General features: G+C 40.4%; 1 protein-coding gene across 1 annotated transcript in view; it reads right to left on the bottom strand.

Annotated features, from left to right (window-relative positions):
* Positions 1–2,402: 2,402 nt before the first annotated feature.
* The window catches only part of NBAS (NBAS subunit of NRZ tethering complex), an 892,343-nt gene continuing 868,249 nt past the window's right edge, over positions 2,403–26,496 (bottom strand). Inside the window, exon 52 of the mRNA XM_030198850.1 lies at positions 2,403–2,986. Coding sequence (XP_030054710.1) covers positions 2,711–2,986 — 276 coding nt within the window. The 3' untranslated portion in view covers positions 2,403–2,710. The remainder of the gene's footprint in view (positions 2,987–26,496) is intronic.

The following is a 26,496-nucleotide window of genomic DNA, read 5'->3' as shown; positions in this document are numbered from 1 at the left end:
CTCTCTGCAGCAGAACCCCCTCCCTCAAGACCCAACAGTGGCTATCTTGAAACACAGTGGTGGTCTGAGAGGGAGTCTTAAGGAGGGTTCTTTCATGAAAATGACCCCTAGCAGGAGTTGCACAAGACTACCACTAGGGGTGCAATTTTCATGAATGCACTAGACTGGGCCAGAGCAACTGAGCCTTGCTCATGCTAGACCCCTCCCCAATACCAGCACTGTATTTCAAGGTAGCCCCTATAGGGGTTTGAGGGACGGGGGTTCTGCTGACAGGGGAGGGGGTTTGTGGGAAGGTTTTGATGCTGGGGGGGGGGGGGCTTGAGGGAGGGAGGTTGGCCTAGGGCTGGGAACTCTGCTATGCGACATTTTTAGTCAGGCAGTGTTAGAGCTGTCTTAGTTGTGCTAAGGCCCTAATGCCGCTTGATGAACTCCCCCATGAGAGTTGCAAACTACAAGATCTATAGCATTTTCTTTTGTAGGCCCTCGCTTTATGGAACAATCTACTACTAGTAATAGTCATGGCAGAGGCTGATGAGCATTTATTAGGAGTTATTTACAGCTTGTTTGAAGAAATTCACCCAAAGCCTTGTACAGCAAGAATAAGCCAGACATAGGCAGAAGAAATTGTTTACTTGCTTATTTGCATACCAGGCAGTTAGTTTACAGAACTCCTTTTCACTTAAGAGAAAGAAAGGCCATTTACTGACAGAACAGAGAATTGTGAAAAACAAAAAAACCGAATAGAGCAGTGGAAGAGGGGGTAGGCAGACAGTAAGAAAACCAAGGGCCCTGTTTACAAAGGCACATTTGCGTTTTTAGCGCACACTAACCACGTAGATGCCATAAGAATATTATGGTTATCTACATGGTTAGCACGAGCTAAAAATGCTAGCGCGACTATATAAACAGGGCTCCAAGAGTTTGAAATCAACCCCTCTCAGACAAAAGTTAATGAAAAAATCTAAACAGTAAGGACTGTACATGAATTGCAACAGTATCAGAATATCTGAATACAAATTCTTTTCCTCCACATTAATCAACATTAAATAAGCCTTGGCTGGGTTTCATTTGGAAGTAAAACCTTTAGAATATTAAAGGTTCTTTCCTAAACTAATTTTTTTTTTAATTTGTTGATGTTGGACTTTGAGATGATACTGGAAGCAGTCTGAATGCAAGCTTAGCTGCAGGCAACTTTGTTTTGTAATGCAAAGAGAATGCCCATGCTTAAAATTCAATGCACCTTATTAAACTGTGAGCCAAACACGCTTTTCTTGTTGGAGAATAAGATTTAGACTCTAAATACTTTGCCTACTGGGAGCATCCATTTTATTCTGCTAGCATTACATTGTAATACTACATTGTGGGAGGTGAGAGACATGCTAACATCACTCTGTTAATTCTTGCACAAATTGTATAATATTCTCTGTAGTGAAGCTTGCTCACATTCTATTTGTGTCCACAATATTTTATCGTTCATCCCAGCATGAATTTTCACCTAGCTGAATAATAAGCAGTTGTAAGTTTTGAGCAAGAGGACTTCTCTCTACTCTTATCCCGGGGGAGGGGGTGGAGGGGGATATTTTATTTTGTTTCTGCTGAAGATTTGTGTGCTAGAATTGACAAAACTCTTGGTGCACCACCTGTACTCAAAAGAGCTGAATAACTGCATGTAAACACTATCACTGACACATCGGTGACAGTGTTTACTTCGGTTTACAATTATTAAAAATGTATTTTAAAGCTCAGTCCCCAAGAAATCAGATTACCAGACTGCCCAAAACCTCCCTCCTGTACTTAGCGGAAAGGAGGCTTTCTTTTAATAATATGTCAATGTCTGCCAAACAGCAAAAAGCATTTTGGGTAAAGCACAAGTAACCGAAATTAGACACACTTTGCAATTTCCATTAGTTAGGCATGCATTTAGACAAACAATTCCCTTGAAGTACCCAAGAGAGAACATACAGGGCATCTTTAAAAAAAATTATTTAATAAAAAAGAAAAAAAAAACATATCTCATGGAACTACTTAAAGAGTCCAAACTGCTTCCCATCAACTGGGCCAAGGACCTGAATTAAGATTCTATGAACTCTTTGCACCAATTAGGAACATATTTACTGAATTTCTGTATAACAAGGACTTACCCAAACCGTGTCTTACAGATGAACTAAATTTTGACTTTATGTTGAAATCATTAATTTTCTAGACAGTGTGCACACTTATGAAAGAAAGCGCACACACCTGAAACATGCCCTTTGACTAGTATGAAATGTCTCTTTGTCTTTACATAAATTGAGAAATTAAAGCTGATAAGTAGTAGTAGTAGTAGTAATCTGAATTTTGCTGAAACAAGAAAGGAAAAGCCAGGCTTTGAGATTTCTCAGTAAATATTCCAGACAGCACTGTATCTTTGAAAACTTTATTATATTTGTAATTTTATACTGGAACAGGTGAAAGACAAGTAGGAAGACAAAGGGGCAAAATGCAGCAACCTAAGTAGCACACATTATTATGATTGGTCATTATTTACAGGTTATTTTATTACCATTACTGAGCAGCTGTCAGAATAATTTGTAGTTCTAAACACATTACTTTATTTTGATAAGATTTACACTTCTGGCATGTATCTTCTTCCATTTATATCTTCCTGATCTATTACATTTAGATGAAAAATAATCAACTGTCTGCAATTTAAAAATTTTAGTCCTGCTTTTTAAAACCAGTGTTTGATGGCAGAAAAAGCGGTGTTAAAAGACCTCAGGGCAGGATGTGTTCCTCTATATGACATCAAAAGCGACCCAGCCTCTACATCATAACCTGCAATGTGTAGCTGTTGTGCAATTTCTTCTACATCCCACTGTCCCTCTTCTTGTTTGATCAACAAGTGGTTAATCAAGTGAGGATAGAAGAGTGTAGAGATGCATTTCACCACTAATTTGGCATCCAGCAGCAGGGAAAGTACTTCGGAGTCACAATTCATGGGGCTAATCTATTAAGGACAGAGAGAGAGAGAAGATAAAATATTTTTATCCAATATACCAGTATTTTAAATCATCAATGGTATGGCATTCTATGGCGGTCAATTATTTTATTCTTTATTAAAATTATGCTTAATCCACAGTTCTTTTCCCTAGGGAAGGGATTCTGGATTTAGAATAGATCATGCCTTTTTCAGTTGTAGCTCAAAGAAATGGAAAATGTATTTACATTGGTGTGATATACAAGCTTCCTTCACAAAAGGAAAAAAAAACAGAGAGAGAGAGATTTAATTGAAGGCATTCGAAATATAGTTGTGAAAGCACAGATTTACAAAGTTATATAGGTTACTATGGGCTCATTTTCAAAGCACTTAGACTTACAAAGTTATGTGGAGGGGCATTTTCGATATGATGTCTAAGTCCAACTTTGGACATTTTGCGAAAAAGGTTCAAAAGCTGAATAGGAAAGAAGGTCATTTTCAAAAAAAGAAAAATGTCTATTTTTTTTTTTGAAAATGCTGTTTTTGAACAAGGGTTTTTGCTTTGGATGTTTTGTTTTTTGGTCCATTTAAAAAAAAAGTGCAAAATGTAGAAAATCAAGACATTGGGATATAGGAGGAGCCAGCATTTTTAGCAGACTGGTCCCCCAGACACAATAGGAGAGCAATGGGGTATCCTAAAAATGCTCCCAGGTACACATCTCACCTTTGCACCCTTATCTTGTCCCCTGAGCTCTCTGAAACCCACCCAAAACCTACTGCCCCCCCCCCCCCCACTGTATAGCACTACAATAGCCCTTATGGGTGAAGGGGGCACCTATATGTGGGTACAGTACAGTTTTGGTGGGTCACAGTTTTTACCACAAGTGTGACAGGTAGGGGGACATAGGGCCCTGGGTCCCCCACTCCATATTGCACTGCACTGACCACTACACTACTCCAGGGACCTGCATGCTGCTCTAATAGACCTGGCTATAACATCTGAGGCTTTATTTACATTTTTGGGGGATAGAAGGGGGTCAGTGACCACTGGGGGGGTACTGGGAGGTCATCCCTGATTCTCTCCAGTGGTCATCTGGTCAATTAGAACACCTTTTTGTGCCTTAATTCATTATAAAAACAGATCTAGCTCAAAATGTCTTAGTTTTGTTTTGTTCCACTATGGCTGAAAACGTCCAAGTCTTAGGAATGCCCAAATTCCACCCTTAACACGTCCCTGAGAGATTTGGATGCACTGCAGACAAACAGCATAGAAAAAGGTCTGAAAAACAGGTTTCAAAAATACCGATTTGGATGTTTTTGTGAGAAAAACATCCAAATGCTACTTTATGCCACTTTTTAGTTTTTTTTTTTTTTTTTTATGAGCTCCATAGTTACCCCGTGGAACTTTGTAAGTCTAAGTGCTTTGAAAATGAACACCATAATCTCTGGAGTAAGTACACACAGGAAATTCAATACATTAGAATTTAAATTAAAAAAAAAAAAAAAGAGATTAAGGGTTCTTAAAGAACTTAGGGGCCCTTTTACAAAGGCGCATAGGCGCCTATGCACATCCAACGTGCGTCAAATTGGCACTATGGTTCAGCTACCATGTGTCCTGCGTGGTAATTCCATTTCTGGTGTGTGCCCAAAACATGCAGTAGAAAATGTTTTCTATTTTCTACTATAGGGACCTTTCCCGGCGGTAATCAGCAGTTGGCAAATGCTGAACACTTACCGCCCGGTTAGTGTGTGAGAACTTACCACTAAGTGAATGGGTGGTGTTAAGATCTCAGGCCAAAAATTGACGCGTGCTGGTTTTCATTTTGCTGCACGTCCATTTTCTAGCACATTAAAAAAATCCCCTTTTTTTCCAGGCATGCTCAGAACATGGACCAGCGTGTGTCCAAAACATGCACCTACACCAGTGCAAGCCAGTTGTGGGCGCGACTTTGTAAAAGGGCCCCTTAGGGAAGCTGCAGCGACTCCGAAAGCAGACTTTTTTTTTAATGCTTCTCTGGACTCAGGTGTGGTTCTTTTTAACACTTTTATAAATGACATTCCTGAAGGGTTGTATGTTAAGGTTTGCCTCTTTGTGGATGATACCAATTCTGGAATCGGGTAGACAATCCTGATGGTGTGGATAAAATGAGGAAGGACTTAATGAAGCATGAAGAATGGTCTAGAATTTTGCAGCTAAGATTTAATGTTAAAAAATGCAGGGTTATTCATTTGGGCTGCAAAAATCCAAAGGAACAGTACTACTACTACTACTACTACTTAACATTTCTAGAGCGCTACTAGGGTTACGCAGCACTATACAAATTAACAAAGAAGGACAGCTTACAATCTAAAGGACAAAATGTCAAGTTGGGGCAGTCTAGATTTCCTAAGTAGAGGTGTAGTGGTTAGGTGCCGAAGGCGACATTGAAGAGGTGGGCTTTGAGCAAGGATTTGAAGATGGGCAGGGAGGGGGCCTGGCGTATGGGCTCAGGGAGTTTGTTCCAAGCATGGGGTGAGGCGAGGCAGAAAGGGCGGAGCCTGGAGTTGGCGGTGGTGGAGAAGGGTACTGAAATGAGGGATTTGTCTTGAGAGCGGAGGTTACGGGTAGGAACGTAAGGGGAGATGAGGGTAGAGAGGTAGGGAGGGGCTGCAGATCGAGTGCATTTGTAGGTTAGTAGGAGAAGCTTGAACTGTATGCGGTACCTGATCGGAAGCCAGTGAAATGACTTGAGGAGAGGGGTGATATGAGTATATCGGTGGAGGCGGAATATAAGACGTGCAGCAGAGTTCTGAACGGACTGAAGGGGGGATAGATGGCTAAGTGGGAGGCCAGTGAGGAGTAGGTTGCAGTAGTCAAGGCGAGAGGTAATGAGAGAGTGGATGAGAGTTCGGGTGGTGTGCTCAGAGAGGAAAGGGTGAATTTTGCTAATGTTATAGAGGAAGAAGCGACAGGTGGAAAAGGAGCGGGACTTGGGTGTGATTGTATGTGATTTTAAGGTGGCCAAACAGATAGAAAAGGTGATGGCAAAAACTAGAAGGATGCTTGGGTGCAGAGGGAGAGGAATGGCCAGCAGAAAAAAGGAGATAATGATGCCCCTGTATAAGACTATGGTGAGACCTCATTTAGAATATTGTGTACAGTTCTAGAGACTGCACCTTCAAAAAGATATAAACAGAATGGAATCGGTCCACAGGGCAGCTACTAAAATGGTCAGTGGTCCTCATCATAAAGCATATGGCAGTGGTTCCCAAACCTGGTCCTGGAGGCACCCAGCCAGTCAGGTTTTCAGGATATTCACAATGAATATTCATGAGAGAGATTTGCATGCACAGCCACCACTGCATCCAACTTTCTCTAATGAATATTCATTGTGGCTATCCTGAAATCCTGACTGGCTGGGGTGCCTCCAGGACCAGGTTTGGGAATCTCTGGCATACGGGGATAGACTTAAAGATCGCAATATGTATACTCTGGAAGAAAGGTGGGAGAGGGAAGAAATGACAGAGACCATACCTTGGTGGCATAAATGAACACAGGTGCATCTATTTCAATTGAAAGGAAGATCTGGAAAGAGGGGGCATAGGATGAAGGTGAAAGGAGACAGAGTCAGGAGTAACCTAAGGAAATACTTCTTCATGGAAAAGGGTGGTGAATTCATGGAACAGCCTCCTTGGTGAAGGTGTTGGAGACAAAGGCTGCATCTGAATACAAGAAACCTTGTGAAAAATGCGTAAAGAGACGTATTTTCAAAGCATATAGAGTTACAAAGTTACATAGAGGCTCATTTTCAAAAAAAGAAAAACATTTAAAAAGTAGCATAAACTGGCAGATGGATGTTTTTCTCACCAAAATGTCCAAATTGGTATTTTCAAAACCCATTTTCCAGACATTTTTCTATGCTGTTCATCTGCAGTGCATCCAAATCTCAAGGGGGGGGGGGGTGTTAAGGGTGGAATCTGGGCGTTCTTAAGACTTGGACGTTTTTCATCCATAATAGAACAAAACCAAAATGTCCAGTACTAAAAGTAAGATGACTAAGCAACAAAAAAGTGCCCTAAATGACAAGGTGACCACTGGAGGAATAAAGAAATGAAATCCCTATACTTCCCTAGTGGTGACTTCCTTCCACTCCCAAAGAAGTGAAAGAAACAGTACATACCAGCCTCTATGACAGCTATTTGGATTCTGACATTTTGAACAAAACATTCAAAGTCGTACTTAGACATCATATTGAAAATGCCTCTCATAACAACCTACTGAACTTTGTAAGTCTAAGTGCTTTGAAAATGAGCACCAAAATATCTAAGGGTGATGGCATAATTGATATGTTCAATTCTGGTATTATTTTGGAAAAGGATCTGTTGACAGCTACAGTGATGTGAAAAAGAATTATCCTCCTCTGATTTTCCCCTATTATTGCATATACGTCACACTGAATGGCTTCTGATCTTAAGATAAAACGTAATATTTGACAAATGTAATATTAGATACTGCTGTGCCCTTATCATGCAGAAGGAAAATCAACCCCATGGCATTAATTCTCACTTTATTACAATGGAAGTTACAAATGGTGAGTTTTTTTCCATTTTTGTTTAAAGAAGTGAACCTACAAGTCCCATAATGCAGTGAGCTGTGAGGTCAGGAGAGCTAGGCTTGAGGGAAACCTGGGGAAAGCCTGCTGATCCTGCTAATAGCTGCATTAATTAATACTGCTCTGATTTCCTGGCAACACCTGACATCTGCAGTAATTAGCTGATATGTTACTGTTAAGGAGGAATTTAAAAACCTTGAGGTAAGGAAGGCACACAGCAGTGAGAAGGGAACTGAAAGAGGAAACATAGAGGAGAAAGCAGAGATGGGGAGAGGGATAACAGAGGAAGGTTCTTCAGAAGGAAGGGGCTGGGTTTAGAGTGTCTTTCCAGATTCTGTGGCAGGCAGTCCTTGGAGCCAGGTATGGGAGGAAGCTCCATCTCTGAAGCAGGCAATGAGACCAAGCTTTGAGACAGGTGTCCATGGTGAAGGGTGGAACCTGGTAGGAAGACAGGACAGGAGTACCCAAAGCCAGACAGTCTCTGTGGGAAGATGAGTGCTTAAACTCTCCAACTAGCAACAGGAGAGGGGTCAGAGCAGTTTTTGATTATAGGCAGCTTGTTTATAATATTTATGTTTATACAGTATGCCCAAAGCTGTGAAGGGGAAAATACTTGATTATGAATTTATTTCCGATCTGACGAAGAAGGGCAACCTTCGAAAGCTAATCAAGAAATATATTAAGTTATGTCCAATAAAAAAGGTATCATCTTATTTTCTTTTCCATGTTTTAATTTGTTTGATTTCTATTGATAACCTTAAGAGTGGACTAACACGGCTACCACACTCCTCTATTTAAATAAAGAAGTTGCATAATGCCTTACTGCATTGGAATCAGTCTCTGAGATCCTGACCAAGCATCCTGAAGTGGAAGTAGTGCCTGGGAACTTAGGGTAATAGCGTCACCACAACCAGGGGAAATACAACCACAACATAAAAAAGCTAATGCAGCATGCTATAGCACATATGTGAACCCGAAACTCAACATGAAAAAAATATTCGAACTTATGAACAATCTATTAAAAACCTGAGATGATCTAACAACAAATGAAACGCCACCAACTGCAAATGAACTGGAACGATACTTTGAACAAAAAATATCTAAAACAAGATCAAATCTTGCAACAGCATAAACAACCATCGCAGACTTCTTACAGGAATGCGAAACCAACAATGATTACATATAGGCAGACAAAATCTGGATCTCCTTTACAGCACCCACAATCAGAACAGTTAAGACACTTTTCACAAAATATACACTGCAAACTGCCTAATAGATAAATGCTCCAACTGTATGATGAAAAACCCACCAAACTGGTCCACTGAATGCTTCACCAAACACATCATATATATGCTTTCGAATAGTCAGTTCCCATCAGAAAAGGGAGATATTGTGCTCACTCCAATACCTAAAAATGCCACTAGCAAGATCAGCGGCCTCACAAACTACAGACCAGTGGCCTCAATACCACTACTGACCAAAATGATGGAGGGTCTGGTAGCACACCAATTAATGGAATACCTGACACGATTCTCAATCTTTCATAACTCTCAATCAGGTTTCAGACCACTACACAGTATTGTCATAACGACTATGATAGCAAAGTTCAGAAGTCTAATATGCTAAGATCAGAAAATCCTACTATTACAATTTGACATGTCAAGTGTGTTTGACCTAGTAGATCACACAACACTAATGACCCTGCTCGACTACATGGGAATTAGCAGTGCAGTAGCAGCATGGTTCAGTGGTTTTCTATGGACCAGATCCTATATTGTACAGATGTTGAACCAGCTCTGAAACTCCTGGATCTTGGAGTGTGGAGTGCCACAAGGATCTCCAATATCACCCATACTGTTCAATGTCATGAAGGCTCCACTCGGCAAAAAACTGGAACTACTGGGATTCAACCCATTCATCTATGCCGATGACATCACCATCTACATACCTTTTAACAACAGTATCAAAGAAATACAGGACATGGTCAAAAAAGATCTTGACCTTATGGAAAACTGGGCCACAACTTCCAAACCTAAGTTAAATAAAGACAAAACCAAATTCCTAATGCTATCCAGCCCACATAACGCGAAGATACTTAGCTGTAGCAGGTATTCTCCGAGGACAGCAGGCTGATCATTCTCACAAGTGAGTCGACAATCCGCGGAATGACTCAGCCTGCTTTACGTCGGAGAAAGCAGAGATACTTACCTGTAGCAGGTATTTTCCGAGGACAGCAGGCTGATCATTCTGACAAGTGGGTCGACGATCCGTGTCGGCCTGGTCGTCGACCCACTTGTCAGAATGACTCAGCTTGCTTGTCCTCGGGAGAATCCCAATACTCAGCAACAATTCACAACCAACAAACAAACATACCAAATCGAACCACAACTAAAAATACTGGGAATTATTCTAGACAAACATCTATTTCTGTAAATCCAAGAGGGGCATAAACAAACGGGGCATCCAAGTTTTCCTGAGGATGTCCTCGCAGGACGTCACCGCAAAGGGGCAGTGAAACCCATATTATCAAAAGATGGGTGTCCATCTTTCGTTTCGATAATACAGTCAGGGACGTCCAAATCTCAACATTTAGGCTGACCTTAGAGATGGTCGTCCTTAGAGACGGTCGTCCCCGGTTTTCGGCGATAATGGAAACCGAGGACGCCCATCTCAGAAACGACCAAATCCAAGCCATTTGGTCATGGGAGGAGCCAGCATTCGTAGTGCACTGGTCCCCCTGACATGCCAGGGCACCCTAGGGGGCACTGCAGTGGACTTCAGAAAAAGATCCCAGATGCATAGCTCCCTTACCTTGTATGCTGAGCCCCCAAAACCCACTCCACACAACCGTACACCGCTACCACAGCCCTTAGGGATGAAGGGGGCACCTAGATGTGGGCACAGTGGATTTCTGGTGGGCTCACTGTTTCCTCCACAAGTGTAACAGGTGTGGGGGGGGGATGGGCCTGGGTCTGCCTGCCTGAAGTGCACTGCAGTACCCACTAAAACTGCTCCAGGGACCTGCATACTGCTGTCATGGAGCTGGGTATGATATCTGAGGCTGGCATAGAGGCTGGAAAAAATATTTAAAAATTTTTTTTTAGGGTGGGAGGGGGTTAGTGACTACTGGGGGAGTAAGGGGAGGTCACCCCAATTCCCTCCGGTGGTCATATGGTCATTTAGGGCACATTTTTGTGGCTTGGTCATTAAAAAAAGGACCAAGTAAAGTCACCCAAGTGTTTGTCAGGGACGCCCTTCTTTTTTCCATTATCGGCCGAGGATGCCCATGTGTTAAGCACGCCCCAGTCCCACCTTCGCTATGCTTACAACACGCCCCCATGAACTTTGGTCGTCCCTGTGATGGAAAGCAGTCGAGGATGCCCAAAATCGGCTTTCGATTATGCCGATTTGGGTGAGCCTGTGAGAAGGACGCCCATCTTCCGATTTGTGTCAAAAGATGGGAGCCCTTCTTTTTCGAAAATAAGCCTGCAAGTATCAGCAGTCACATCAAAGTGCTTCAGAACATTATGGAAACTGAGAAGGATCAGATACTAGTTCCCCAGACAATTGTTCTGGCTAATAGTACAATTAATAATGTCACAATTAGACTACTGTAATGCAGCATATGTAGGGTGTAAAGAAAATACACTAAAATCGTTGCAAACAGTTCAAAATATGGCAGCAAGACTGATATTTAAAAAATCAAAATACGAGAGATCAACTCTATTGCTTGAAATGCTGCACTGGCTTCCAATCAAGGCAAGACTGTTTTTCAAAACTGGCACCCTCATTTTCAAAATACAACTTGGAATGGCCCCTGATTACATAATAAATATAACTGAATTATCCTCAAGAAACACAAGCCCTGAAACCACAGGCTACCTACTCCTTCATCTACACAACTGCAGAAACATAACGTACAAAACCATCTACACAGTTGGATTTAGTTATCTAGCCTTCAAATGATGGAAAGCAATACCCAAGGCCATAAGAAGTATAACTATCTTCAGTTCAGAAAAGAACTGAAGACATACTGTACAAAACATTCTATAGATAAACCCATAGGTTAAAAATGCCACACGTCACTCTATGCCTACAAAACACTACTGTAATTTTGCTCTGTGATTGCAACACACTCTTGTAACTTCATTTAACTATACTTTGTAAGCCACATTGAACAGAAATCCGTTTTTGGATAAGAGCAGGATACAAGAATGTATAAATAAATAAATTTGTAGATGACACAAAACTATTCAAAGTTATCAAAACACATGTGGATTGTGAAAAATTGCAGGAAGACCTTAGAAAACTGGAAGACTGGGCATACAAATGGCAGATGAAATTTAATGTGAACAAATGCATAGTGATGCACATTGGGAAGAATAATCCAAATCATAGCTATCTGACGCTGGGGTCCATCTTATGAGTCAGCACTTAAGAAAAAGATCTAGGTGTCATTGTAGACAATACGCTGAAATCTTCTGCCCAGGGTGTGGTGGTGGCCAAAAAGCAAACAGGATGCTAGGAATTATTAAGAAAGGGATGCAAAATAAGACCAAGATTATTATAATGCCTATGTATCGCTCCATGGTGCAAACTTACGTTGAGTATTGCATTCAACTCAGTTGGCGTATCTCAAAAAAGATATAGTGGAATTAGAAAATGTTCAAAGCACAGCGACCAAAATGATAAAGAGGATGGAACTCCTACAGTAAGAGGAAAGGCTAACAAGGTTAGTCCTCTTCAGCTTGGCAAAGAGATGGCTGAGGAGGGATATGATTGAAGGCTATAACATTCTGAGTGGAGTAGAATGGGTAATAGTGAATCAATTCTTCACTCTTTCAAAAAGGTCAAAGACCAGGAGATGCTCAATGAAATTACATGGAAATACTTTTAAAACAAATAGGAGGAAATATTTTTTCACTCAAAGAATAGATAAGCTCTTGAACTTCTTGCCAGAGGATATGGCAACAGTGGTTAGCATATCTGGGTTTAAAACAGGTTTGGACAAGTTCCTGGAAGAAAGTCCGTAGTCTGTTATTGAGATGGACATGGGGGAAGCCACTGCTTGCCCTAGGATTCGTAGCATGGAATGTTGCTACTGTTTGGGTTTCTGTCAGGTACTTGTGACCTGGATTGGTCACTGTTGGAAACAAGATACTGGGCTGCATAGTTATTTTTTTTGTTAAGTAGTCACCACAAAGTTTTTGCAAGAATCTTATGCCATGATGAAAGGAAATTCCAGAAAAAATGAGAAAAAAAGTTGTTGAAATACATCATTCTAGAAAGGGTTACAAAGCCATTTGTAAAGCTCTTGGACTCCACTGAACAGCCATTATCTCCAAATTAAGAAGATGGTACAGGGGTGAATCTTCCCAGGAGTGACTGGCCTGCCAAAATTATTCCAAGGGCACAGCAACTACTAATCAGGAAAGTCAAAAAACGTCCCAGAAGAACATCAAAAGAACTGTAGGCCTCTCTATCTTCAGTTATTTAAAGTGTTCATGATTTCAGAATAAGAAAGAGAGTGTGCAAAAATGGGATTCATGGGAGAACAGCAAGGCAGCAGTCAGTTCTTGTTTAGGGGGCAGTTATTTTTGCATATGGGTGATATGGGTATTGGACAACTTTGTTCTCTAAATAAATTAAGCAATAATTTAAAAACAGTGATACGCTTTCCCTTTGTCTAATACTTTATTTTGTTTTAAAGATCAGAAACCACTCAGTGTGACACATATGCAATAATAGGGGAAATCAGAGGGGGGTAAATTCTTTATCACATGTGCTGTATATGTGGTGGCAGAACCCTTATTGCAACTGTCAGCATTTAAAACCTCAAGAAGTTAATGCGACAACATACATGTATATACACTGGTATTTCAGAATAAGATGTGCAAGCACCCACAAATAGATGTGTATGTTTTTTGGAAGCCTATATATATCTATGTTCATCCAATCAGATAATGAGCTTGCACTTATGTAGCACTATCAGTTCCTCTGTGTGTGTGTGTGTGTGTGTGTGTGTGTGTCAGGGAGGCACTGGAAGATTAAAGGGGTGACTGCTCCTATTCCCTCCAAATTCAGCACAGCTCAAAACAAGCACCTTTGCTCAATCTAAATGTCCCCAGGAGAAGGTATAATTCCTGATGCTGGGAGTTCGTACATATGTATTCCCCTTCTGAAATGGGCAACATACAAGTATTTTTTTTTTTTGGTCTGCCTCAAACATTCCCAGCATTTGAGGATCTCAAGTTTGCAAGAAAGATGCTAGCCTGCATAAGAGGTGTATAACTAGTGAAAAGTTGGTGGTGAAGCGTACCTTTATTTAGGGAGTTACATGACTAAGGGGCAGTTATTGTAGGCTCCTGTTAAGACATGTTTTCTTAACCATTAACTCTTGCTATTATACCACATGTCCCATTTTATTCAAGGAGACTTCATTACTAATAACTAGGGTTAACAGTAAAATATCAGGTCTTAACAGTAGTCCACTTTGATAGCTGTGTCCCAAACTAGGAATTACATGTGTTAACTGATGGAATTTGTAAAAACACAAGTAATAGAAGAATCAGTTAAGGAGCCACATTCTAAACCTCTAATATTTTTGCTTTTTGAGGCAGTTTTAAGATCACAGACATAAGTACAATTGCCTTTCAACTCAGTCCTTGTTGTGACAGATCCAAATGAGCACTTAAGCTCACACTTAAGCATGTTTCAGAGGAGGTGTAAATGCTGACGGGGAAAGGTTTTGAAATATACATGTATTTCCCTTCTAAAGTTAGAAGTATTTGTAAAAAGGTCCACTCACACCATGTCCAGAACTTGCCCCCTTGAAATATGCATGTGCTGTAGATATACATGTGTAAGCAGCAGCTTATATAAAATTGCCATTTACATGTGTATGATCATTTACAAGTGTACACTAGCTTTCTGCACATGTGAATGCCACCTAACTCTTCTAAGATAACCCTCCTTAAAGCAAGCTGTGTCTAGTTTGCATGATAATCTGTTTTCCATATATTTGAATGCAATGAAGCTCATTATCTTTAATGCATGTTAGGTCAGATTTTTCACATTAGGTTTTATTGTATGTTAATTGCTCTTCACTATGTGGCAATGCCTTAACAAGGCTTAGTACACAAATCTCTCTGGGGGGGTCATTTACTAATGGTCAGCATACACTGACACTGTTATCATACATTACCTTCTGCAGAGCTCATTGCAGAAAATGGGCCCTATGGCAGATACGGTGCAATAATGGTTCTAGTGCGCACTAACCATTAATAAATGACCCCCTATATGTATTAGCTGCATAAGTGTAACTTTATGAATTCACAGTCAGAGGAAGAAAATATCCATATTTCTTTTATTACATAATATTGTAGATGAATTTACAATTTTCTCTTCAAAGTACAAGAGGAAAAATTAATATACCTACCTAACCAGAATTTACCATATATACTCGTGTATAAGTCGAGAAAATGCCTTTAAAAAACCCAGAGTTGACCTACGAGTCATTCCCCATAGGGGCTAATAAAATTAATTACCCCCACACCACTATCAGCAGATGATCCAGCATCTCTCCTTTGACTTTTCTCCCTCTGCCACCCAGGACTCAGCATCTCAATCCCCTTTACTTTCAAACTTGTCTTCTATAGAGCAGTGGCTGCGCAGCAATATATCCAGGCTGCCTGCCGTCTGCTCAGCAGTGCTCCCTCTGATCTGTCCCACACTGGGCACTGGAGCTTGCAGCAAGTGGCCTAGGTTTATAGAAGAACCCTTTGAAGGTACATGAGAAGAAAGGGATGATTAAGATAATGAATTGCGGGCTGGAAGGGAGAAAATCCAGACTGTGAACAGGGGTGAGGGGGGAATAAGGGGGGGGGAGAGAGAGAGATTAGTGGAGGAGTGGCCTAGTGGTTAGGGTGGTGGAATTTGGTCCTGAGGAACTGAGTTCAATTCCCACTTCAGGGACAGGCAGCTCCTTGTGACTCTGGGCAAGTCACTTAACCCTCCATTGCCCCATGAAAGCCGCATTGAGCCTGCCATGAGTGGGAAAGCGCGGGGTACAAATGTAACAAAAAAAATGCTGGATAATGAGAGGGAAGGATGGAGGGTAAGTGATATTGGACCCAGAGGTAGAGGTGAGGGAGAATGAGGGAGTAATGTTGGACCCAGATGAGAAGAGGAGGGAGAGAGACATGCTGGACCAAGTGAGGGAGGGAGGAGATCCTTGACTTATACATGAGTAATAGCAATTTTGGCCATTTTTAGTTCCTAAACTGCCCTTGACTTATACACAAGATTGACTTATACTGTATATCTAACTGCTTAATGATTACTAGGAACAAAAACAGCAGCTATCTCTTTTGTTCCTTCATAAAAAATAAAATTCTTATCAAAACTGATATTAAAGGAAAAGACAAAACACACTGTACTACAGTAATCAAGGCAAACAACTACAGCACACTTTCTCACAAGAGTAAAGGTCATAGGTGCACATGTGTGTATGAACAGTTTCTTTCACAGACAATAGCTTAAGGGAAATTACACCTCTATAGCTCTCAATGTTTACGTGCTAACCTCTGCTCTTTTATAGATCTAAACAAGTCATAATGGAGAAAATGATATACCTTTGATGGCTCCGAGGAGAGAGGTGATTCAGATAGATTTGTTGGAATGTATTGCCAATGAAACACATACAGGGCATAATTTTATAACTGGGCACCTATATGAAATGTCTATAAAGGCATCTGTAACAATTTATTTGTTAGGATTTATTAATCACCTGTATGAAGAGATTCACCCAAGGTGGTGTACAACAGGTATAGTTTGATAAACAACTTACACTGGTTTAACAGCATAATAATAGTACAATGACCAAATGCCGGTGTCTAACACATACAAAACAATAAGGTAAACCTGGAGATAGGTAGATTAAAGCCTAGTATTATAGTAATAGTATGATACAATGTCAGAAATATCCAAATTAAAACAGTACATTAGAACATTCACGTAACAGAAATAGGGTCAATGTAAGCAGAATACAAACGATACAGCATAACAGACAGACAGAATGGTACAACATTACAGGTATGACACAAAGTCAGCATAATGCAATGAAACATCTTAATAAGCAGCAGAGGGGACAAATGCAGTTGGGACATATCGACAAACAAGATGGGTAAGACAAAGGCAAAGGTATAAATAATGGGTGACTAGATTGAAGGCAAATTATATGAACAGTTGAATAAGGTGGAACTCATCTCAGTTAGAGGATGTGCAGCAAGCTAGTCAGACGTGGAGTGATTTAATCCTCAGTCACCACAGCCATTAAAGGCTTGGGAGAAGAGACAGGCTTTCACCTGCTTCCTGAACATAAGACAAGTTCCTTTATAATTTAGGCACAACACCAGCTTTTACAGTGCACAAATTCTTACACAAATTTGTACCTGCAGCAGAGGTTTTAATGAGTGTGTGTAGTTTATGCATAAACAAGCTTATTTTATAAAATATGTACATATATCATATTTCTACTCCAAACACGCCTAAACTATCCCTCTGAAAATGCCTATGAAACACTCATGTAAAACTCTGTATGTTCTCATCTGTATATGTACTTTTACACATTTTTATAACAGCCTTTTCATGCATATGAAATATGTTCTGTAGGTTTTCTTTAGTGTACCTCAGAAGACAGTAATTTCATAACAGACTGCCTAACTTGTGCAGCAGATATATGCATGCGTTAAATCGATGTTCAAAGGGAAAGTATAGTCCATACATAAATCAATAGAAAGTCCCGGAAGCTGAGTTTAGCATGAAAATCCTCACCTACCTCTTTGACATGTTTTTCAGTCAATGTTTGTGGTGTTCCAAGCTTCTCCATCATTAACATCAATTCTATTAGATTAATAAAACTGTCCTTGCCTGCATTACACTGTTTGAACATCTGCTCTATGTCCTTTATCTGCTTCTAAGAGAACTCTTTGAAATCAGTGTAGGGATTTAACACCCGCAGGCTGGGCTGCTGCAGCTTCAGGCCAAGTTCCAAATTTGCTTCCCGTTTGGGAAGCATGCCAGGTGCCCTTGGCCTGGATTGGCTGCTGTTGTGGACAGGATGCTGGGCTCGATGGACCCTTGGTCTTTTCCCAGTGTGGCATTACTTATGTACTTATGCTGCCATTACTTCTCTGCCCACCTTAGGGTTACTATTCTGCAGGTCGTCCTCCTCAGTCAGTACTGGCTCCTCACCCTCGATTTTCAGTTATCTGTATAGTTGGTTCACCAGCTGCTTGAAAGCCATAGTGTTCAGCATGCAAGCAACTAAATTAAAAATGAAAAAAAGTGGAAGAGCAACAGTTGGTGCAGCATGTGCACAAGCAAGTGCCATGGGCTACCTCAGAAACACACTAGAGTGAATTCAGATTTGAATTTGTTCTCAACAGAATCTTGAAAAACTGGATGTAAGAACAAGAAAACTCTTCCATAAGCTCCAGGTCATCTTTGAGAACCAGTGTATGCCAAGACTTTACATCCTAAGAATTGAAGGAAATGTGGGCCTTATGGAAACAGATTTCACATATAAGCATGCCTATATTTTATAGAATAGGCTTAAATTTCCGTGTGGTATATAGAATACGCTGAGCGCCTCTTCACATGACCAAATTTACTTACGGCCATTTACACCATGTTTTACTTGGTGTAAATCCCAACACCTAAATTAGGCACAGAGCAGGTGTATTCTATTAAAACACACATAAATTTTAGAAATGCCCCTAGCCCGCCCCCTTTTCAACTATGCAGCTTAGAATTTAAGTGTACCACATTACAGACTACACTTAGGGGGTCTTTTACTAAAGATTAGCTTGAGTTATTGACAGCACTGATTAGCTAGTTAACCAATTAAGTTATGCACACTGTTATAGAATATACTTCTATTTCTGTGCGGAAATTAAGACATGATATATAGAGTCCCAGGGATAGGGTTTTCAGAGGGGCAGCCACGTTAGTCTGAAGGAGCAAAAACAAGACTAACCAAATTATTAAGGCGTGAGCTTCTGAAGACAAGAATCCACTTTGCCAGATGCATGACATGCAATTGAGGTGGTCAGTAAATATACATGAAGACAGATTGGGGTGGTGGGGGTAGTAATAGATTATAGAAAAGGAATTGAAAAATGCAGCTCGCCAGGTGCCCTTGGCCTGGATTGGCCACTGTCTTGGACAGGATGCTGGGCTCGATGGACCCTTGGTCTTTTCCCAGTGTGGCATTACTTATGTACTTATGTAAGCTGTGGAAAAGGAGTGATAACATCAGCATAATTCAGCTGACAACTGTGGTAAATGGGAGAAATCAAAGACAGGATGATCTGAGAATAGTTAAGTCCATTCACAATAGTAGTGGGCCATGACGTCATTGTCCTTAGTCAACCCTAGGGCAATGGTGCTCAGCTTCTGGATGAATTCTAATTCAGCATTTCATGGTACAGCATCCCTTTAAAGAAAATGGAAACCATAAGGCCATATAAAGAATGCTCTAGAAGGCTCAAATGTTGCATTTCTAATATCATATTTGTGTCCAGAGGGACACTGCTGGCAGATGGTGGTGAATATCACATTGGAGGAAGAGCGGGTGAATGAGTTTTGGATATTCTAATTGATGTCGCTGGGTCAGCAAAGTGTCACTTGGGTGAACATAGGACTAGTATTATAATTCTCTGCATCAGTAGACCCAAATACTTAAAATGCTGAAGTATGAAAGAGAATGGCCATAACTGGTTTCTATTCTTAAATTTAGATAGTTTCAAGAAGAAAGGAATCAGAATCCACTAGCACATAGTGCATGTTTTTCGTGTTTGATCTGTATTCTCCTGATTCAGATTGTTGAATGAAAAGAATTAAAACAAAAAGGAATACATAAAAGAAGAGGATAACAACTCTAAAGAATACAGCCACAAAATAAGGAAAAACAATTTGCTGAAGCACAAACACAGCAGGAAATACAGTATAAACCAGCAATCACAAACAGATCAAACCCTGACACAAGAATGGTTAGTGTTACCTTGAACACTATGAGAGACTGATACTAGCATGGGGAAGGGGTAGTTTTTGTTGAACTCATTTTGATAGGTTGGGTCAGCCAATCAGTGTACATTTTCTGGGTTAAGCCTTGCCCAAGTCCTGTCCTACCAACCAATCAACATTCACTTCTGGTTCATAGTCCCTCTTTAATAATGCCTACCTCTGATGAAACCATGCCTACACTTCTGGCCATGTTTAATGTCACAGCAACATTCTCTTAACACACCTATGCCCTGCCATTCTTGATGATATTTTCAACATGGCCATGATCACTACTGTGTATCCACATGGGTCTGGCAGCCATTTTTATCTGCCATGCTGACTAAACTCCCTACTGACTCCAGATCAAATGGATTCTATTTGTTTCTTGTACATGTCGGTCCAAAATGACAAAATCTCTTTGTACCTATTTGAATGTATGGCTTTTTTTTTTATACAAGCTTGACTCAGAAAATAAGGAGTGTGGGGACTGTGGGTGATAGAAGAAATGGAGCGAAAGATGTAAATACTCTGTTGTCTATCCAGTTATCAGAAGCTAGGCTGGAGAAAGTAGGGACTGCTCTCTCCTTATAGGTGAGGGAAGCACAGGCTTTTCGGAGAAGTGAAAGCTGTGATTGAACTCTTCAATTACCCTGTCATATTAATGTGTATTGTTTTGATGCTGATTGTTTCTGCACTTGACCAATGTAATAAAAAAAAAAGAAAGCGTGGTGCAGTAAGGGAGCAATGAAGGATCTCTCTTATAATTGTGCAGAGGGATTATGGCAGGAGGAGAAGGGCTTGGGGCTGTGGGTCAAGTAAGGGTGTATGTTTGTTAGAAATATTTTGATACACAACACAATAAGAAGCAGTGTACATAATTTTACAAAGATTTCTTAAGGAGAAAAACAGTTTTCTTAATTACAATGTGTACATTCTTTATGTTTTCTAAGATCTCTCTACAGTACTATAAAACAGACTTTACAAAAGTCTTTCAAACTATTTTATTGGATGCAAATGTCTCTCTAGGTAACAGAGGCATTTAAATGCATCTCTTTTTTAAAATTTGAAGGGATTTGTGACTGTCCCTGCTCTCACTAGGCTGCAGAAAAGAGAGATTGCTCTTTCACTGATGAGGAGAGGGGAGGGGAGATCTTTGGAGAAGGGAAAGCGTCTGGGTTGTCGGTGAAAAAATGGTACAGATTCATTAATGAACTTAGATATTCAGAACACCTACAAAAACTAAAGTTCTACCACAATAGCAATTTGCAACAATCTGCTGTAAATTTTGTGAACACTGAGGGTGCTTCAATGTTTGAAATTCTACTTCTGTTTTTCTCATTATCTCTACTTGGAAAAAACAAAAAGAAAGGGTAATAGCTCCATGTTTAAAACACTTAAGCAAGTTTTAGATACACAGTCCAAAGAAAGGCAGAACAGGCCTTTAGATTTCCTTTCTATACTGTTTAATTGAAATGAAAAGAATTAAGCAAGAAATAAACATTAAAAGTAACTATATTTAAAACAGCATCCGGCCCTCACTAAGTTGGAGAGTGCTGCATCAGTCTTTGGTGAAGAAGAGGAGGAGACTGGGGGGGGGGGGGGGCAGGGTATAGATTGTATGTGTGTTGCCACCCCCCCCCCCCCCCAGGGCTTGCAAGACTAAAGGGAGAAAGAGATTGACAGACTTTGAAATGTGGCTGAATTCTAAGCACTACTAAAATACTTCAGGAATTTACTATAAATATGTATTCTTATAATTTATTCTGAATGTTCACAGTATTGCAAAATAAAACTCAATACCATTCAGGTCACTATACAGATCAAATATATATTCAAAGTAAATGTGATTGTGCTCAGAAAACCAAACATGCATCAAAACAAATTGATGTCACTGTTCTCAATCATTGACTGTAATTTTGTGAACTGAAAATAGGAGGACTTTGTGCAATGATTGAGAATAGTGACATCAATTTGTTTTGATGCATATTTGGTTTTCTCAGCACAACCACATTTATTTTGATATATATATTTGATCTGTATAGTGACTTGAATGGTATTGAATTTTAGGCAGACGGATGGTCCATGGTAACATAAGGTGGGAATATGGGGAGTCCCTTCTGCACATGGTCCCAACAGAGAGACTTGGGACAAGGGCTTCCACCATTTTTAGTTATATCAGTGGCATGCAATAGGAGATTCAGTAAATGGGTCAAACAATAAGAGGGGATTATTGGCACCAACATAGCACTTCCCACCCAAATAAAAAACAACATAAGGGGCTCGGTGGCCCCAGCGCGGAAACTTCCACCTCAATAAAAACAACAAGAGGGGCTTGGCAGCCTCAACAGAACACTGCTCACCTCATCAAAAATAACAAGAGGGGCTCAGCATCCCTATCATAGCAGTTCCCATTTCCCAGAGAGGGTTTTTGGTGGATGAACAAAACACCTTCCACTCCCCAAAACACTACCCATATCCTCCCCAATTCTATTTCCCCTACATACTGTATCAAACAGCTTCTTCATCTCTTCCCCTCCACTTTGGTCTCCAATCCCTTTGCCTCATACTCCCTTATCCTGATGCTTATATGATGTGGTTAGAGCCAAGACTCCATCATGTTTGCCTGCCTATATGGTTGGCATGGTGGAGACTTGACAACCAGCATTTAAGCATGGGTGACCGGGGCCTGCACAGAGTGGTGGGCATGACTCTGGCCACCTTGTTGGGCAGATTGAATGGACTGTGCAGGTCTTTATCTGCTGTCATTTACTGTGTTACGATGTCCCCTTCCTTCCTCTCTCTCTCTCCTCACCCTTTTACCAGATATGAAGGCAGGCTTCTCGTCCCCTCCTGTTGCCATACTCCCTGTCTTCCTACCATGGCCATATCCCACCAGTGCTGTACTGACAAGGGATTTGGGAGGGGGCACTGACCTCAGGTGCAAGCTGGAGGATCTAGATCATCAAAAAAAAAGCATGGGGACAATAATGGGTTATGTGTTGGTACGGGGCACAAATAGAAAGAATGGTGCTCAGTGCTGGAGACCCATGGTATGCCAGTGCATCTCTCTCTGCCCTTATCTCTTCACTCTTTCGTTCTTGCATCCCAAACTTCCTCTAAATAGCTTTTCAAAATGTTCCTGATGTCCACCACAAACCTTTGGCAAGCCGTACACATATACATTGTGTGGTTAGTCCTGTGCTATTTCAAATGTAAATTATGGGTGTATGTATCAATATTACTTTGGAGCTTCTGGGAGTTCACTTTTCCTTAAATAATGGCTATAAAATAGCTGTCTCCCAAAATATATTTTCCAATATATTAAAAATGAAATGACAGAAGACATATGTGAAATATATCAAAATTGAGATCAAACACCACTGGCTCCTGTATTATAATTTTGTGGGGACTCTCTGTCTTACAACCAATCCTGTCCAAAGATTGATGATGTACACGGTATAATGGCATTACTGCAACAAACATGGGCTAAAACATCAAACATAGCCTCTAATTTAAATTTTCATTACCAATCATACACCATCATTGGGCCTCCCACTGTGCAAATAAAATGTGATAAGTGCTACTTGTGTATATAATTTTTTTTTCTCATAAAATGTCTCAATCTCATTCAATCTAGTTCAAATGTGAGTCACTCAACATGTCAGGATGACTTGCAAATAATGGCTGAGCATCAAAATTGTTGCAGACTGTTACAATTAGTCCTTATGTTTCAATATTTCAATGTAACAACTATAAGTACATAAGTAATGCCACACTGGGAAAAGACAAAGGGTCCATCGAGCCCAGCATCCTGTCCACGACAGTGGCCAATCCAGGCCAAGGGCACCTGGCAAGCTTCCCAAACGTACAAACATTCTATACATGTTATTCCTGGAATTGTAGATTTTTCCCAAGTCCATTTAGTAGTGGTTTATGGACTTGTCCTTTAGGAAACCGTCTAACCCCTTTTTAAACTCTGCCAAGCTAACTGCCTTCACCACGTTCTCCGGCAACGATTTCCAGAGTTTAATTATGCGGTGAAGAAAAATTTCTCCGATTTGTTTTAAATTTACTACACTGTAGTTTCATCGCATGCCCCCTAGTCCTAGTATTTTTGGAAAGCGTGAGCAGACGCTTCACATCCACCTTTTCCACTCCACTCATTATTTTATATACCTCTATCATGTCTCCCCTCAGCCGTTTCTTCTCCAAGATGAAAAGCCCTAGCCTCCTTAGTCTTTCTTCATAGGGAAGTTGTCCCATCCCCGCTATCATTTTAGTCGCCCTTCGCTGCACCTTTTCCAATTCTACTATATCTTTCTTGAGATGTGGTGACCAGAATTGAACACAATACTGAAGGTGCGGTCGCACCATGGAGCGATACAAAGGCATTATAACATCCTCACACCTGTTTTCCATACCTTTTCTAATAATACCCAACATTCTATTCGCTTTCCTAGCCGCAACAGCACACTGAGCAGAAGGTTTCAGTGTATTATCGACGACGACACCCAGATCCCTTTCTTGGTCCATAACTCCTAACGTGGAACCTTGCATGACGTAGCTATAATTCAGGTTCTTAATTGCTGACTACGTTGACTCATTCTGCCCAATTGTCACTTCAGGAGGGGTCCAACAGAGCCGTTTATTGAAGTAAACACGGCCGCCATTTTGTATTAGGCTCCATTATGGTGAGAACTGAACATGATTTGCAGGGTTGTAAAAATTATAAGCCTTGCTTTTGTGTCACCCTGGTTTTGGAGTTGTTTATATCTTATGATTTTTTCTTTAGGAGACCGCTTGTGCTGAGGCAGTATCTGAAACATAGCTATGCTGGCATTTGGTTCTCCAGAGCGATTTCAATTTATTATCAGATAAGTTATACATTTTACAAGTTTCAATTTTCTACAACTTTGTTGAAGATATTTTTTATTTATTTATCATTTTCAAATTTTTACAAGCATTACTACTTGAACAGGAAAAACAGTTAAGAAAAAAAAGAGACTGAGATTTTCATCCATCATCAAAGTAAGAAAGATTTTGAAACTTGTACTAGACCACCAAAATAGGGGGCTACGAGCTATTATAAACCCAGGAGAAAGGAATTAAATCAACATAAACTCAAACCAAGTAAAGCAACAGCAGATTATAAGAACCCATGTACATTATTTCATTCCCAACATCCTAATCTTAAGGCGAAAACAAATCTGTTTAATCTCAACATGCATTATAATAATTTTTTCTGAGAAATAAATTGTTTTAAATGTTCAGGTAAAAGAAAAACATATGTAACCCCAAGTATTTTATGTTGCATTTGCAAGGATAGTTCAAATTAAATGAGGCTTCCATAGACAAAACTTCAGATCGAAGTGCTAGAAGTCCTTTCTCTTGATTTGATTTGAGTTTGTTTAGTTACATCTGGGAAAACCCAGATCTTCCCCCCATAAAATGGGGTTTGTAGGTTCTTCAAAGCCATTTTCCTAACAGACTCCAAATCTTGGGGAAATATGAATGAAACTAACAAAGTTTGTCATTCGGTAATGTCAGTCAATGACGTTTCAAGTAATTCTGATATATTTAAATCCGGTTGTACCAAAGATCGTGCTTCTTTCTTTTTAGGCAAATAATACATTTTATTCAATGGAAGTATATTTTCCAAGGTAAATTTTAAATTTTCTACCAAATATCTTTTAAAAATCTCTATGGGAGTGTATATAGGAGTCCGTGGAAAATTCAACAGTCATAAATTTAACCTCCTATTATAGTTCTCAAAGTACTCCAATCTATTATGTATCAACATGTTGTCTTGTATTAGTTTAACTGAAGTTTCCTTCAATTTAGAGTTTTCAACTGTCAGGTGGTTTATCTTTTCTGTTACCTCATTTTTCATTGAAGAAAATGCAGTAGATAACTCCTGTACATTACCCATTAATAATTCAATCTTGCTAGTTGAAGACATCACTGTCTGAAGAGTCTCCCATATCGCCTCAAGAGTCACCGCATATGAGGAGACTTGTGATTTACCTGGCCTCTGCGCCGTCGAATTACTCAAAGCCTTTGTTGTTAATAAGGCCTCGGTTGTAACGTCGAGATGGGGACCCAACTGTGAATCCCTTCTACCGTCGTCGCGGTTTGGGGTTACACCCCCATCTTCGGAGTCAGCTGGTTGCGGTGGTGGTAGGCACGCCGGGGGGGACAATGATATGTCCTGCCCCTGGAGCTCAGCCTCTCCTCGAGCAATGAGCTCCAGGGGCCTCCCGGTGTCAAATCAGGGGTTCTTGCAAGGAAACCTTCGATGGTAGGTTGTGTTGGAGTCGAAGTTAGAACCGGCGGGGCTCTAGTTCTTAAAAACCCCTTCCTCTTGGTATGTGGCATCGTAAAAACAAAAAGAGGTAAGTCTTTGTCAGGGAAATCAAACCAGAGGAATTGGTTAACACACCACCACCGGAGGATCACACGCGGTGTGATGTTGCTGCTGCCATCTTGCTCCGCCCCCTGTTGAAGATATTTGAGTATTAAGAAGTTGAGGACAGAAAGTTGAAGATAACAATGACCAACACTTGAAGACTTAATAAAGACTGATGAGGAAGTCCAGCAGTTTAAACTCCCATTTTGATATGGAAATTGGAGCCGCTTTTGATGGTGACTTTAACAAATATTACTTAAATTTTGATGGGGTGGGGCTGTTGGTGTTCTATTGAGATTTTATAAAACAGCTGTGGCAAAAATCAAATGACACAACAGCAAAATGTTCCAACTAATGCCGCTTGACGCATCTATATCAGTGCAGATCATGGTCATTGCAAAAAAGAAGAAAACTTATGAATGAAGTAGAAAATCCTTAGCTATGACTAAGTTTTAAGAGGTAGAAACATAGAAAAT

Source organism: Microcaecilia unicolor, chromosome 3 (assembly GCF_901765095.1).
Source record: "Microcaecilia unicolor chromosome 3, aMicUni1.1, whole genome shotgun sequence".
Lineage (NCBI taxonomy): Eukaryota > Metazoa > Chordata > Amphibia > Gymnophiona > Siphonopidae > Microcaecilia > Microcaecilia unicolor.
Note: the sequence above shows the minus strand (reverse complement) of the source record. Positions and strands in the feature narration are given on the sequence as shown.